The following is a 16,490-nucleotide window of genomic DNA, read 5'->3' on the forward strand; positions in this document are numbered from 1 at the left end:
GGGCTACTGTACGGACAAAACATGGAACTGTAGATGTGAAGAGCTCATTCTAAGCTAACAACACAGACACAACTAAGACAACAAGTCTTAGTTTTAGGGGAATCTCTTGAACTCAAACCAGTGAAAAATTACTCGTATCATTAAACAGTGCTGGAATAAGTATTATAAATGTAAGTCCTTCAAAAGCTGTCAGACAAATGCAGTGTTTTAAAAATGCATCTTTGATGTAATGGTGTAGAACTATAAATATATCTCTTTCAAATACAAAATACAGTACAACTACTTAGAGAAGTTTTTTATTTTTTATTTCTGATTAAGTACAGAAAAAACAAAACAAAGGAGGCTCAGTGTTATTCACAATATAAACATTCAAATCCAACGTGAAGTACACCGATTAACGCATCGACATCTCCTTTGCCAGTTTCCAATGAACCTCAAAGGGAGTAAAACAAAAATAATTAAAGTTTCCCTATCGAAAGGCTTCAGTGAGAAAACTAAAATATTAAGAGAATATAAACAGGAATAGAGATCAACGACCAATCACGGCACAGTACAACCACAAATACAAAACACAGATCCGATACAGAAAAGGTCAAGATCGCAATGGTTAAAGGCCCTATCCAGAGGAATATTCTTGGATAGTTCACCTATTTTAAAGTGTTTATTTTGTGTATTAACGGAGTGGAAATATTCTAGAAAAAGACGGTTTAAGCTGCACCAGGGAATCGTTGTATTTAACAAAGTCTTACACATAAGTAAGTCTGCTTTTCCTGACACCAAATGTAGCATATATTCTGGACTTTGGTAGTTACTTCATGCCTTCACAAATCAATCCAAATATACCAAATTTGCCAATTTAAAATATCCAAGATCCCATGAAAAATATGTTTCATGCAATATGGATAAAGGGGTCTGATGTGGCCCCTTGGGTCATATATTGGTCCCAAAGAATCCAGCAACGATGCAAATGGGTATTAATCTAACACACAATGCAAGCAAACTGTCCCGTGAAATCGCGATAGTGCTTTCCAAGGCCACAACACGAAAACACTCTTTAAGGATATCGTGCAGTCGATAGGCAGGTGATTATCTTAGCATTAGCACTAGAGACAGAAATAAAAACTGCTAGCTATTTTTTTTTTAAAAGGCTACCAAAATCAGCTAAATTACAGAGTTGGCATTAACAACTAGCCTACATATGATAAAAATCTGCTAGTATTAGTTTACCAACAACACTGTCAAAATTGTTAAAATGTTTAACTCTTGTGGGAAATCAAATACCTGTTATATCAAAAATTACTGCTTTTGTTGCTAATTGTAAACACAGACTTTGAAAGGCGTAGCAACAGAGGGGTCCATTACATGAAACGTCTTCTATGTTTAATCCGTTGACAACATTAATGTAAAAACATGTTAGACAGCCTCCAGCTTTTATGCTAAGCTAAGCTAATCACCTCCTGAGTTATCTTCTCATTTTACTATCGGCAGGAAAATCCGATGAGCTTATTTAAAAAACATTCAAACTATGCCCTAATACCCCCACAGACTGTACAAATCCACTAATTAGCTTTTAGTTTACATTGGTTTTTGCCTGTGAGTTGAGCAAAGTACAACTCTTTACCCCATTTCATCATGGTGGTTTTAAAACAGCACAAATGAAGACCACAAGTCACAGAAAACAGATGTGATACCCGAGGTAATCATTAATAAAACACTGGAGGGTATTTGAAAAGCTGGTTTAAATGTCAGCATTGGATCCTCGATTGTTTTTCGTTAACATGAGAACACAGGCATCACTAAATAACAAGACAAAAGAGCGGACTTTGTAAGACTCGCGTACAGCACTGAACACTGTGAACTCTCCTGACAGCCAGGCAGTTGGTAGCTTTTGCAATGACACATTTGTGGTATTTTCTCCCACTGCACGTCAAGTCTCAGTGCCTCAAAATGCAGGCATATTAAATATTCACCCTTATAGTGATTAAGGAGTGATAAACCAGACTGCAGACTGTAATGTTCATCTCGTAGATGTCCATCCATCTCTACTGGATGAATTTCAGATATCTAATACAAATATTAAGAAGGACTGTGACTATTTGATTGAAACAATACATTGAACTCGAATGAAAATCATAGTATACTGTATGCGCTATTCACAAACTCACAGCTAACAATTGTGTACAGATTGTGACAACACTGTAGTACAATAATCGACAGGCTACATAACTGTGCTGGTATAGACCTGCGCTAGTGTGTGAGCTGTTCAGAGCACTTAATGACACTTGCTGAATGTAACAAAAGTAGAGGGAAGACCTGCAAATGCTTAATCTATGGGGAATAATGAGCAAGAGTCTTCTTACTGAGGGCTGATATCACAGGTTTAACCCTCCATTTTGATTACAAAAGACAGGAAAGCCCATATGTTGAAAAACCAGGTGTGGTATTTCCAGGGACTAAATGTTTGGGACCCTGAATCACAACCATAAACTTTAAGTGTGAACACTACACACTAGCTCTCTTGCGTGATAGAACAATATCACCTTTATGATTATAATAGGAGCTCTAAGAGCCAGTGGCAATACTCTGATTCCCATTGATCTAGTTCACATTAAAGATGCCTCATTTAAAACCAAAACAAGTACTATTAATGTTTATTTATTTTGTCCTTGTTGTTTTTTTCTATGGTATATCATTTAGCAAATACTTCATTATGATTAAATTGGTTGTCTTCCTTTCCAGTTACCAAAGCATTTACATAAATTGCTGCATTTTATTAAATAACACAACCACCTACAATTTCCCTTATTAAAACATCAACATTGCTCATATATTATTCTAACAGTTTCTAACTACACTATTCAATGTCTCCAGTGAATGAAATTATGTATTTTATATGTCTATATGTACTACAATGACATGGGATCGTTGAAATGTACATGTGGTTGGTTGGACTGCTTGGACTTTGGTAATAAAATGAGTATAAGTGACTGTTTTTTGTAAAAAAATCTACCAGTGAGATGAGATTATTTAATCTTCTTCCAGTAATAATTGTTAACACATTTGAAGACATTTCTTGACATAAGAAAAATTGCACCAGAGATTAGATTTGCTATGGATTCCTGCAGCCTGTATTCGGTTTAGCTATGATTTCATTTTTGAAGGTTCAGTGGCAGTAGAACATCAGTTTCGAGTGGAATTGTCTGAAGTTTGATTAAAGTGGACTTTCCCCTGGTATAAAAAGAGAATAGTTGTTCCTAAACTGTCCTGCTTTTGACCCTTTACAGCCAAGTTGTATTGTAATCAATAAAACTGACTCGACTAAGTAGACGTAATGAGATCTTCATTAATGCGCTGAGAATTCCCTTAGACATTCAATGTCAGTTGATGTTTTTCAGCGGCTCAAACACAAACGAACAACAATATAAAATACTTAAATAAATAAATAAAAAATTCAAATGAATCAGACGAAACCAATATCAGATATCAGTTGAGTGTGTGTTTTCGGCTCTGTGGAGACGTCTTACGGCTCTCTCTCAGGATGCCGTCCAGGCCGTTGAGCTGGCGGAGGAACCCTCGGTTGGGGATGACGCCTCGGTGGTCCTTCACGGTTTTGATGGCCTCCACCAGCGTCAGGTTCTGTCTGATCATCAGGTACGCCAGCACCAGAGTGGCCGAGCGGCTCACTCCCACTGTGCAGTGGACCAGCACCTTACCTGAACACACAAACAACATGAAACCCTAAATCTGTTCCATATATTTCTTACGTGTTAAACTTTATATACATTTTGTTAGGTAATTCGTTGAGACATAGTCATTGCTTCAACTTAAAAAAAAGTGATGAGTAAAACAAATAAAAATGATTGCTAGTCTGAATTAAGTTTTATAGAGCAAAAATCCATCCATCCATATTTGCTTTAATTTAGTGCTGTGTAAAATGTGCATTGCTGGAGAAGCCTGGGACTTGTGACTTTCATTGCCCAAAAAATATACTGTAACTGTAAAACTATTTGGAGCATTTTGTGTTTTTCAAATTTAAATTGTTAAGTAATTTGAACACCAACAAATAGTTTTTAATTATAATTTTAGATTCTCGATCTAGCATTTCTGAAATCGTGGCTACACACAAATCCACATATTTCCATGTTGTTGAGGTTTACAAAGGATGCACTCTCAGAATACCTCCATTGATGAGGGCTTTGTGGATGAACTCAGCAGCAGGATAGAAGTTGACGCTCATGTCGAAGGTGGGGGAATCATGAGCCTCGATGCCGTGATAAGTGATGTTCATCCCAGCGTAATACTCGGCACCGCCTCGCCACTTGCTCTGGGCACAGTTGAGGATGTGTGTAATTTCGAGCTTGGCCAGCTCTCGTCGGTCTGATGCGATATCTCTGCAGAGACATTTTTTGCAGCTTTTTGTTCACTTCTCTCCCAATCAGTTTCATTTAAGTAATGAAGTGAAATCCTCTAACTTGTAAATGTGACATAAACAAAGGCAGTTGGGTTTGTGCAGATGTTAGAGTTTGACGGCCGGTTTGATAAACAAATACTAAAAACACACAATATTCCCCCTGAGATGTAATGAAGTGGAAGTATTAAGTGGCATAACATCGAAGCACAGCACAAACAAAACAAACTTCCCAACACTGATGTACGGAAGATATTGTGAGTGAACCTTCATAAATTGAGGATAAATTAAACTCTAAAATGTGTTTTGCTTCACTGTGTGTACCAATTTCAGCCTGCTCGTTACCTTCCTGGTGTTTATTTTTTCTGTTACTGACTCTCATGAGATCCTGCCAATCCCTCCTGCCCTGCAGTAACCCCTTTCCCGCCATTTCCTCCCCCTGGCTCTCAGCCAACAAGTTTATGTACCGGTTTATTTCCACTAGCTCTCTGCCAGATTGTCTGACTGGCAAACGCCCTTAAGCTTTCCGGCCTTTTTTCTTCTCCTTGCCTGAACTTGCCTGCATGACAAGAACTTCTGCTCTTACATGGCTGACTGTATGTCATGTTTTCTGGGGTTGACTCTGTTCTGTGAAACACTTATGGGGTTGTTTGAGCTTCCCTTTGCTTTCCTTTTGCAAAAAGGATGCATATGCAGAGTTTGTTTTGACCAACATCTGCTGCAGGAGTAGCTTCTTTGTGCGCCTGCATTAATGCATGCATTACATTTTCATGTTGTGCATTAGTTTCTTAAGCATGTGTGACACTACCTTTACTGTTTTGAACTACTTGAACTTGAGTATTTCCATTTTATGCCACTTAATACTTCTACTGTACGACATTTGAGTGGGTAATATTCTACATTTAGGACCACTGTATATTAGAAACATATTACATTACATACAACAGCTTTTGTTAAGAGTTCATCTACAGTTTCAGATTAATAATATAACTAGTACTTAACAAAAATACAGTACTTGTAGTCGTTAATTATTTGATTTTAAATACATTTGACCATATAACTCACATCAATTCAGTTTTTAAAAAAAAATCATTACCATAATAGAGAGGCGAAGTCCCGCCCATCTACTTCCGACCCATGGGACCTTATTTCGTAAAAATTATGTATTGAAGTCAATTGGGAGAGAAAGATTATCTTTCGAACCCGTTTGAATTGTACCATGAATTACACATATGATGTTTGTCAATCTTAAATAATCATTTCCATGTCAAAAAAGTCACAGTTTGTCGTAAAACTGTTGAAATATAAGACTATGAAAAATACGCAACTAGAAAGACTACAAATCCCGGTCCCGCATGCTGGCTCTTACGGAACCGACTAACTCCCCTTGTGTGTATGTACAGCTCTCAACATGCCCAGACTTGTAGTGATTTTCACCTTTTTTAATACTTTCCGCCTCATTCTGAAAGAAAGAAGTGACATGTTTCAACGTGACGGCCGTCTTGTTGTGTGGTGCGAGACGGGAGATGTAGTTCATTGAGCGGTTTCACACAAAAAAAGTGTTACTTCACAGTTTTAGGACACATTTTTAAAAATGTGACTTGTAAAATTATCTTTTAAATTGACAAACATCATATGTGCAATTCGTGGCACAATTCAAACGGGATCGAAAGATGATCTTTCTCTCTCCATTGACTTTAATACATACTTTTTCCGAAATAAGGTCCCATGGAGGTCCCCCGGAAAGGGAGGGACTTCGCCTCTCTATAGTGTTGTGTTGTTTCCAAGGAAGAGGTAGAATCACCCTTGAATATATAATTTAGCCTAGGCGTTTTTTTTTCCTGTCCCCACTTTGTTTTTCTTTGCTTGTGTTCTAAATGGTGGTTGTTCAGTGTTGAAACAGTAATTAGCTAACAATGACATTATTACAATTTGAAATAGAATATCTTTAATGTTCTATTAAAAATAAAGTGAGGTCCACTTACCAGTTACTCTATAAAACGGTTGGTAGTTATGTGCTTTATACTTAAGTACATTTGAAGGCAATACTTCTTTACTTTACTTGAGTAAAGATAAGAAGTTTAGTCAGTATTTCAACTTTTACCAGAGTATTTTTAAACACGAGTATCTGTACTTCTACTTGAGTAAAGGATGTGTGTACTTTTGCCATCTCTGATTAAAGTGATGCTTTAATAATGTAATGTATTATTTGCAATGGCACATTATGTAAATAGTTGTAATTGTACTTGTATTCAAAATAGTAAACACTTTTTCCTAAAGTATTTATTTGATGGCACTAGTTGTACTTGCACATAGAGTTCTTCCATCACTGTTATCATGAAGTGAGGGTGATGTACACTCACTGATCTCCAATGTAAAGTCTCGGCCACACTTCGTCTGTGTGGTTGCAGGCAGTTTTGCCCGTGCACAGCAGCCTTTCCAGCTCGGACACGGTCAGCAGCGGGGACACGCGCTCGGTGTCTTTTCGGTTCGGGGACCTGGAGCTGCTCCTGGACCGGGAGAACCGGGACATAAACGCCATTTAATCTGAAAACAATAGAGAAATAACCGTGAAATATTAAATAATAAACAATAAAGAGCTTGTATAATATATGATCCAATAAAGGGACATTATTACAGCCTTTAGGGTTAGAATATTATCATTTTTAGATTATGTAACAACCTGTGGCTTTATCTTGGGGAATACTCGGTGTGTCGTAGTGATTGAACAATCCATTAAAATGAGGAAAAAACACCCAGTATTTCCCACAACGAACCCTCCATGTTTGTTTTATTTACCTGTGTGTGGTTTTATTCAGCCTCAGAGGTGCTGCAGGGCGAGCTCCGCGGCCATGTTGACTCTTTTATTTTTGCTTTGGGACGATGGATGGGAAGATGAGAAAGCTGCTGCTGACCATCCAGCTCCAGACATCTTCATTTCCAGCCCCCGCTCCTCAGCACCATCTTCTCAACAAGTCCTCATTCAAAACAAACTACTACAAAAACATGGCTGCTAATTCAAAGCCACGTCCATGCTGTGTTATGGACGCTCTTCTGGTGTGTGTGTTTCAGTAGGCTGAATGTACCGGGCTATTTTTATATTTAATTGTTAATACAATTCTTTGTGACGTTAGAGATTAAGTCATTGGTTGCATTTGTTGCCATCTACTGGCCATATTAGGGAAATAAGGGAGAAAATGGAGTAAACAATCTCACCACAACAGTCCTTTCAGCAGTGAATTGTTGAATTATTCATATCTTCCCTGGTGTAGAAGTACATTGCATATTTAAGCAACATAATCCCTATCATATTAAAATTCCCATTATCCTACTATATTTTGCATTTGTCTAATTTTCTCTACTATTTTTATGTTTTAAAAAAAATATTTTCTGCACAAATACACCAAAGCAACAATTATTTTAGATAAAAAAATCTACTTTGCAAAGATCCAGATTTTGATTTTAATCTATGTTTGTTGTGATTGTGAGGATGTGACAGTTTTTAAGTATTGCTTAAATTAAATGTAATTGAATTACATTTCAATGTATTCTACTTAACTTGTTATTGTTATTATTTTCTTTATTTGTTACCTTACCACCTAAAATATATGTTTGTTTGACTAAAAAACAAGAAAAAAAAGGAAGCAAGATAATATGAAGGAAAAATTGGGAATTTGGAGCTTTAGAGGAGGGACGTGAAGGCATCATGACGTCAGAACCTTGCGACGCACGTGTGGTGTAGTGAGGAGCAGAGATGGCTGCTGAAATGCTTCATTTTCATGAAATGGGCTTTGACGACCGTCTATTAAAGGTAAAAACCAGTTTGACACTATCAATAAATCATAAATAGACTGTTGATAAAACGGTAAACCTTTATTTTAAGAGGGAAAACGGCAGAAACGTGAAGGGAACGCGACGTAAATAACTACAAGAGGTTCCGTGTGTCGCTTTAACTTGTCTCGTGTATGGGGAACTAGAAAAAATATGAAGGAAAGGGTTTTACGGTTAAACCCTTTCCTTCATATTTTTTTATAGGTTCAACTTTAACCTATAAACAAATCCATTATTACTGTTATCTTTGTGTTTATATCCACGGTAGAGTTTACATTCTTTTTGTTGTTTGCATGAAACGTTCACTTCCCACTATTAGGCTATTTATTTCTCAGGACGTATACTGTAAATCCATACCAGAATGTCATTATCCCCCAACAAATTGAATCACAATATCTGTCAATATAAACCTGTACATATCTGGTGTCTCTGATAGTTCATATATATATTGCTCTGAGCTTACTTTAACATTAGGTTTCATATCCTGAGGTCTATTGATCACCCAAAAAGAAGTGTTAAACCTGTGTTAATCAGTTAAAATTAAGTTGGCTAAGTAGTTGCAAAACAATAATAATAATGGAATTCATTTTATATGTATGCTATTAAAGAGCTATAAAATAGACTTATTGTGATGCACAACATTTGTTACCTGAAACAGACCTGTTAGTCATACTTTATCAGTTCCTTTAATTGGTGAAAAAGGGTTTCCACACAGTGTTTAGGTAGATTTGCAACATTTGATAAAACTGTGAAAATGGCAGTTCCCAGGTGTGAAAAGGTTTCCCTGTTATTTACACTAACTACATTTATATGTCAGAGCTGACAAAATAACACACACATCTATTGAAATCACTGTATCAAAGGCATGAAATTAATCCTTGTTCTTATTTTCATGATTTTAGGCGGTTGCAGATCTCGGGTGGTCCCAGCCCACTCTGATCCAGGAGAAGGCGATCCCTCTGGCTCTGGAGGGGAAAGACCTTCTAGCACGAGCCAGGACTGGATCAGGAAAGACCGCTGCTTACGCTATCCCCGTCATCCAGCGCATCCTGGCCTCCAAACAGGTGAGAAAACAACTTCAGGATATTAAAAACCAAAGATGTTCTCTCTGATGCATATCCTTCAGCTTTCCTTTTTGTCCCTTGGTCAGCTCACTCTGTGTTTTGTTTTGTTGTTATTTTCAGAGCGTTAGAGAGCAGGAAGTGAGAGCTCTGATCCTGGTTCCAACCAAAGAGCTGGGTCAGCAGGTTCAGGCCATGATGAGACAGTTAACAGCGTACTGCTCCAGGGACGTCCGAGTGGCCGACATCACGGGGAAAGCTGACCTATCAGCACAGAGGTCAGTCTGGTTGAGGAGTTTTAATACCTTAGAATGTATTCTCCTGTATCAAGTGTAATAAGATATAATGATACGTGTTTAAACAGGCCTATCTTAATGGAGAAGCCCGATGTGGTTGTGGGGACCCCGTCACGAGTGCTCGCCCACCTCAGTGCCCAGAACCTGGTCCTGCATTCGTCCCTTGAGATGCTGGTGGTAGATGAGGCCGACCTGCTCTTCTCTTTTGGCTTCGAGGCAGACCTGAAGAACTTGTTGTGGTGAGAACACAGTTTGACTTTAAATCACTTACCTGAGGCAGCTGCACATGGTTTAATTAAGCAATAAGCCATGGCAGGCAGTTATTATAACAATAAACATGTGACATTTGCAACATTTCCACACGTTCTTCTACACTATTCCTGTTATCTTAAAATGTACATAATCATATTTTTGTTGTGTTTTAACAGTCATTTGCCAAAGATCTACCAGTCGTTCCTGATGTCAGCTACTCTCACAGAAGACGTTCAGGCCTTAAAGGAGCTGCTGCTGCACAACCCTGTAATGTCTTATTCAAAATCATAGCATTAAACAGGCTGCATGTGTGTCTGAGTTATCTGCTTACAGTTTATTAAGTTAAATACATATTAGAAGCTGTAAGTGTTCCTGGTTTTGTCTTTACCCCGGTATCTGTGTTCTCCCAGGTGATCCTGAAGCTCCAGGGCTCTCAGCTCCCCGACAGCAGCCAGCTGCAGCAGTACGGCCTCAAGTGTGAGGAGGAGGATAAGTTCCTGCTCATCTACACGCTGCTGAAGCTGAGCCTGGTTCAGGGGAAGACGCTGGTGTTTGTGGGAGCGGTGGACCGAAGCTACAGACTCAAACTGTTCCTGGAGCAGTTTGGTATTCCTGCCTGTGTGCTGAACTCTGAGCTGCCCGTCCAGTCCAGGTGAGAGAAGAGTGCAGAATAGAATTACTAGTTAGTTTTAACTTAATGATTTTTTTATAGCCTTTTCATCTATTGAAAAAAACATGTTTCTCCAAATGTGGAGATTTTAGAATATTTAAGATAAACATTTCTTCATGCATTTAGATAAGTTGTCCTACATCGTCTTTAAAAAAAATACATTGTCCCAAAGCTAAATACAAAGCTATTTTTCTGGACCGATAATGATTTTTTAGAGATACATGCTTCTCATAAAGTAAGCACAACTCTAAATATCTAGAGTATTAAAATGCATCATGCATATTCAATCAGTTGTAATATAATTCTAGAAATATAATATAAGTAAAACACTATTGCCGCACAATGAGTACTTTTATAATTTAAGTACATTTTGCTGATGATACTTGCATACTTGAGTAAGGTTTTGAATTCTTCTTCTACCACTCTTCAGTTATACTGTGTTTTTAAAAACCGGCAAATACACATCTGAAAAGTAATTTTAAAGAGTCACAAAAGGGTTGCCGGGTATCTCAGTAATTGCAGTTAATAGTATATTATTCCAAGCATTCAGTTATATTCAAAGCTTGATATTAAAGATGAATACATTATTTGTTGGGCTTCTTTGCCCCCTAGTTAACGTTACATTCAACACCGATACAAAAATAATGAGTACAATTTAAAACACAGTAACAAACATGTCAGCCCAAACTGCCCTTCAAAGAAATCAAAGTGCCATTCAAGCCATACAGTAGATTATTAACCACAACATGTTATCCCCTTTCCTTGTGTTGATCATGATGTTTCCTTCCTCCCTGCTTCAGGTGTCACATCATCACTCAGTTCAACCAGGGCTTCTACGACTACATCATCGCCACAGATGAACAGAGTTTGGCCGACCCCGCTGCTGCTCCACCGCCGACGGCAGGCAAAGGGAAGAAGAAGAAGAACACAGACAAGGGAGGAAGGTGAGTCAATTGAGAGATTTTTTGTATCAACCCTGAACACTCTTTTGTACAATAGACAATGATCGGGAGAAGTCAAGGGTGATACAATATGGCTTATCAAATACGGCACATTGATTTATGTCATATGCAACTTAACTTCAAACATTACCTTTAAACGGCCCAGCTCATAATGTTACCTACCATCCTTTTATGTGTTAAAACTAGCGCTGTCAGTCGATTAAAATAGTTAATCGCAAATTAATCGCACATTTTTGATCTGTTCTAAATGTACCTTAGAGGAATATTTTTCAAGTTTTGAATACTCTTATCAACATATGAGTGGAAAAATATGCTTTATGCTAATGTTTATTATCATTTGAACAATGACAAATATTCTCATGAATATTAAACACAACAACCTCTGAACATTACAAATATTCGCCTCAATTCAACCTGGAACCTCTCTCATACTGTGTGTGTGTGTGTGTGTGTGTGTGTGTGTGTGTGTGTGTGTGTGTGTGTGTGTGTGTGTGTGTGTGTGTGTGTGTGTGTGTGTGTGTGTGTGTGTGTGTGTGTGTGTGTGTGTGTGTGTGTGTGTGTGTGTGTGTGTGTGTGTGTGTGTGTGTGTGTGTGTGTGTGTGTGTGTGTGTGTGTGTGTGTGTGTGTGTGTGTGTGTGTCGGATCGTTGGAGCTATGTGCAACTCAAGGCATGTGCTCGAACGGGAGCTGCCTGGACGCTGCAATCATGTTGCGCACTATCCGTGCTGAGTGTGCTGACTTCTCGTACAATGTCCCACTGTCTGGCTTCCTGCATAAAGTCAAGTGCTCGGCGCAGTTGTGGCGAAATGTCGCTCCTCTGTTTTCATTTAAACAGCTCCTTATATCCAACAACAACAACAATGCACGTAAGGTCTCTCTCTCTCTCGCTCGGGCCACACATACACACACCCTCCCGGTCCTCCCAATAGCCAGTCGGTGCCTGCCGGTGAGCGTGGAAGTGTGGTCTGCCACAAGCGGGCGGCAGGAGCGGGGCTGTCAGCATCAGCTTGTAGATGGTAATTTAAACTCGATGCGCTCTGAAACTACGGGGCGGCCGAGGAAAAAAAATACACATGCGTTAATCGCGGTAAAATAATTAGTGGCGTTATTATTTTTTTTGCGTTAACGCGTTAAATTGACAGCCCTAGTTAAAACCCATAAGTGTTGATTTTGGTTCTTTCATCAGATAATGAACGGACAGACTTTTCTGTGGTCCTTTTCATGGCATTTGTACATTTTTGTTGACTTGATTGGTATTTTTCTGTTGTTAAAGGGCGAAGGACAAAGAGTATGGAGTCTCCAGAGGGGTGGACTTCCAGAATGTTTCAAATGTCATCAACTTTGATTTCCCCATGACTGTAGAATCATACATTCATCGAGTTGGGAGGTGAGCAGTGTTTCAGTTCAGTCACACTTCAGGATCAATGATTCATGAGGGCACCTTCTTCCTATTAAAAGTAAGAAGCCATTTATGTCCTATAACTATCAAATCCTGATTTGGTATTATTGTTTTTTGTAGAACGGCCCGAGCAGACAACCCCGGCACTGCTCTGTCCTTCATCTCTCACACTGAGCTTGGTGTGCTATCAGAGGTGGAGGACGCTCTCACAGGAGGTAACCAGGACTTCTTTTAATACACTTTGAGTCTAAGCCTTTAGTCATGTGGCCAGTTTTAATATGAAACATGTATTTTGTTTTTTTAGATACGTCTGATTGTGTTCTAAAACCATATGAGTTTAAGATGGACGAGATTGAGGGCTTCAGGTACAGGTGCAGGGTGAGCATCCTCCTCATATCTGTGACTAGCCAAACAAAGCCAAACAGGATCAACAATTTATTTGGATTAAAACTCCAGCATGGCGAAAAAAACTAGCGTTTGGATGATGAACGTTTCTGGTGTTTGTATGCAGGATGCCATGCGTTCAGTGACAAAGCAGGCAGTGAAGGAGGCCAGACTGAAGGAGATCAAACAGGAGCTGCTCAACTCAGAAAAACTCAAGGTGAGTGATAGCCACTGTTTTTTAGGAGAGAGTTGAAGTGTGAGGACATGTTGTGATTTGGTGTCCCTGCTGTCTCTCAGACATATTTTGAGGACAATCCCAGAGACCTGCAGCTGCTCAGACACGACAAAGACCTCCATCCTGCTGTGATCAAACCCCACCTGAGGAACGTGCCCGACTACCTCAGTAAGAGACACACACAAAATAACACCTGAAATATCAGTTTTAGTGAAATGTATATTTAGAATACCACTTTATAATATATTTGCTCACAAAGTATTGCATCTTTAAATAGAAATACTCAATTAAAGTACATTTACATTGTACATGGTAAATGTCAATCGTTTGTAATGAATCATTTCCCCCTGCCGTTCTCCAGTTCCCGAGACACTGAAGGGCGTCGTGAATCCGCTGTCAAACAGGAGGAAGAAGAAGAAGATGGTAAAATCAAAACCAGATGGAGTCATCAAGAGCAGCTTCAAGGTGAGACCCAAGAAAAACAATCTGTTCAAATTGACTGAATCCCATAAAGGTAACTGGCGACAGTTTTCGATTCAACACCAGCCAAACCTGGAAAAGAGAATAAACCCGTACAGGGTTCGGTTACAACTTCTAAGGGTTTTAGTTCTCTGTGATAAAAATGGCTAGCTTGCCAGAAGACCTTTCTTTTGCTTCCTGTGCATTATGTTCGGAGGAGATGGTACCTGGACAAGAAAAGATTTCAGGATCTCAAGCATTTTTCAGAGAGGATTAACAAACAAGCAGCAAACATCTAACGTAACCATAAGTGGTGGCATATATAAACAGGGAATTGAGCAGAATACCAGCAAGTTGAGGGCAACAGGTATATGCTTAATCAAATCATCACTGACTTTAAACTCTTTAATAATGTCTAAATTCTGTTAGTGCATCTGTCCTAAGCAGGGGTTAAATTGGGGGGGGTCTCATTATTTGACCTTAAGGGCTATACTGTATATGAGGCCCTAAAGTATCTGCTCCATTATCTGTTTCAAATGCACACATTGATGCCACCAGATGACACAATAAAAATAGAAAGTTCTACAAATAAATTAGTTTACATCTTAAATTATTAATATATACACACATTTATTTTTGCAAATATCCAACCTTCAAATTGCTTTTTTAAATCAACATTGCTCTGCACACTTGCTAAAGAACATTTGTGTGGTAATCTCAGTTCATTTGTAGGGCTGCGCGGGTATGGCCAAAAGTATGGGAGTAAATCTCACTGTAAATGATTTAATTATGACTCAGCTTTATGCACACACATACATTTAGCATGGTTTAGGAAACGAGCTCCGTGTTACAAGGCGGCTCGGGTCGTTTGGCGGCACCGCTGCAGATTCTGTGTACACACACACACTGCCGCAGACTCTCTGTGTACACACACACTGCCGCAGACTCTCTGCACGGAGGAGCAGCGGAGTCCGAGCGATGCTGCTCCTCCAAGGAAGAGACACACGTTCACTAAGACAAAAAAAATATCTGGTCAAAGAGACCTGTAAAGTAAAATCAACACATATCGACCTTAAATATAGTCTATATTAAGAACGAGAAACGTTTTAACATATATAATTTTTTGTCAGAGCATCGTCCTATGTGCGGGGCTGTCCAGGGCTCAGCCCCGGCCCAATTTAACCCCTGGTCCTAAGTAGTTGTTTACCCACGATTTTGAACACCTTATATGCCATTGAACATAATATGAAAATGAGCTGATTATCTCACATAGAAATACGTTGGAGAGTTGCTAAATGTATGGTTTCAATCTCTTCTGATAGAACATCCAGGGGAAGAACCCACTGAAGAGTTTCCGATACAGCGCCGGGAGGAACAGGAAAGACACACCAGTCAAGTCCTAGCCGGAGCTGCAGTACACAGAGTGTATCAGTCCTGGAGGTTATAACTGTGCAGAAACCCAGGGCACCGTTCTGATCCAGTGTCAGCCTGGACGAGACAAATATAAACTGTATTGACTTTGGATGAAATGGGCTGTTGAGTCTATATGGCCCACGGAGGAAACGGACGATGAACACAGACTTATGTGAACTTTGAAATGAAGAAAATGCAGGAGACATCCGTTTGAACTTGGATTTTGTCAAATCTAAACATGATATATCGTCTGTTGAGGAATACAGTATCTGTATCATCTTATTTCTAATGCGTCTGTTCTAAAAACATTGAAATGTTGATTAAAATAAAAGTATTTCTTCTCAAAAGTTAAGCATTTATGTTGTAGTTCTTATAGATCATATTTTCTATGCAAACATGTTCAGTTGCAATTAATAACTTGTAGTAAACACAACTGAGGCTGATTGGGAAAAATAAACCAAAGTATTGAACACATTAAAATATTAACCACATTTTCTAACAATCTATCCAGTAGTTTCATTTTGTTGAGGTATAGAATAGCCCCTTTCAAATCTGTCAGGAAAAGAGGTAGGGAAAGTAAGGAGTTTAATCTGACACACCTGTGAGAGAAACACACAAATGCAGAAAGAGGGATTTATTCCAGTTTTTTTTGTATATCTTTGCTTGAAAAACGATTTGTTGTGACTCATGGAATGTGAACAGTGGCAGTTCCAGGAACAGGCTTGATTTCCTGGACTTCACTGGGCAACAATCCTGGAAATGTTCTGATCCCGGGGGGGGGGGGTTTCGATGAATCCTGATTCTCTCAGATCTGCTTGGATTTAGACTTCCTGTTCTTTGTTGGACTTACAACAGTTCAAATATGTCTCATTTCGTCCAGTTTCAATGCCTTTCCTATTCTCCTGCTTTTACATGACAATACTTTACCCATCAGCCAAATTTAACCTAATTGTCCTTCTCGTTACTATTGTAAATTAAAGCCCCCAAACACTGCCGCACAACATGAAGCCTTAAAGTGAACTTTCTGATAGGGCCGTGGGTGTAAAGCCAGCCTACATTTCCCATATTACGTCATATCGGACGCAAATCTGGATCAGCTCCGTTGTAGCCCCGTTTTTAG

General features: G+C 39.0%; 2 protein-coding genes across 2 annotated transcripts; one reads left to right on the top strand and one right to left on the bottom strand.

Moving 5' to 3' along the window:
* Window positions 1–283: 283 nt before the first annotated feature.
* On the bottom strand, window positions 284–7,510 carry LOC117551260 (dual specificity protein phosphatase 26-like). Its single transcript, XM_034224061.1, has 4 exons — window positions 7,208–7,510; window positions 6,772–6,955; window positions 4,180–4,391; window positions 284–3,713 (listed from the first exon to the last, which is right to left on the bottom strand). Exons 2-4 carry the CDS (start codon window positions 6,948–6,950, stop codon window positions 3,484–3,486), a joined length of 621 nt encoding a protein of 206 aa, XP_034079952.1. The 5' UTR covers window positions 6,951–6,955; window positions 7,208–7,510; the 3' UTR covers window positions 284–3,483.
* A 595-nt stretch (window positions 7,511–8,105) lies between these two features.
* Window positions 8,106–15,722, top strand: ddx56 (DEAD (Asp-Glu-Ala-Asp) box helicase 56). The gene is made up of 14 exons (XM_034224130.1): window positions 8,106–8,219; window positions 9,142–9,303; window positions 9,424–9,578; window positions 9,665–9,835; window positions 10,025–10,115; window positions 10,259–10,500; window positions 11,319–11,462; window positions 12,754–12,867; window positions 13,000–13,094; window positions 13,184–13,257; window positions 13,391–13,480; window positions 13,561–13,666; window positions 13,860–13,963; window positions 15,280–15,722. The coding sequence occupies exons 1-14, from the start codon at window positions 8,163–8,165 to the stop codon at window positions 15,358–15,360; spliced, it is 1,686 nt and encodes a 561-aa protein (XP_034080021.1). The 5' UTR covers window positions 8,106–8,162; the 3' UTR covers window positions 15,361–15,722.
* Window positions 15,723–16,490: the final 768 nt, after the last annotated feature.

Source organism: Gymnodraco acuticeps, unplaced genomic scaffold (genome assembly GCF_902827175.1).
Source record: "Gymnodraco acuticeps unplaced genomic scaffold, fGymAcu1.1, whole genome shotgun sequence".
NCBI classification, from domain to species: Eukaryota; Metazoa; Chordata; class Actinopteri; order Perciformes; family Bathydraconidae; genus Gymnodraco; species Gymnodraco acuticeps.

Bases quoted from the DNA above. Each gene is read 5' to 3' on its own strand.
- LOC117551260 (XM_034224061.1), bottom strand. From the start codon at position 6,950: ATGGCGTTTATGTCCCGGTTCTCCCGGTCCAGGAGCAGCTCCAGGTCC. The intron at 4,392-6,771 runs GTGAGTGTACAT...ATGTCTCTGCAG, and splicing joins AGACTTTACATTGGAGATCA to AGATATCGCATCAGACCGAC. The intron at 3,714-4,179 runs GTATTCTGAGAG...TTGTGTGTTCAG, and splicing joins CAAAGCCCTCATCAATGGAG to GTAAGGTGCTGGTCCACTGC.
- ddx56 (XM_034224130.1), top strand. From the start codon at position 8,163: ATGGCTGCTGAAATGCTTCATTTTCATGAAATGGGCTTTGACGACCGT. The intron at 8,220-9,141 runs GTAAAAACCAGT...TCATGATTTTAG, and splicing joins TTGACGACCGTCTATTAAAG to GCGGTTGCAGATCTCGGGTG. The intron at 13,258-13,390 runs GTGAGCATCCTC...GTTTGTATGCAG, and splicing joins GCTTCAGGTACAGGTGCAGG to GATGCCATGCGTTCAGTGAC.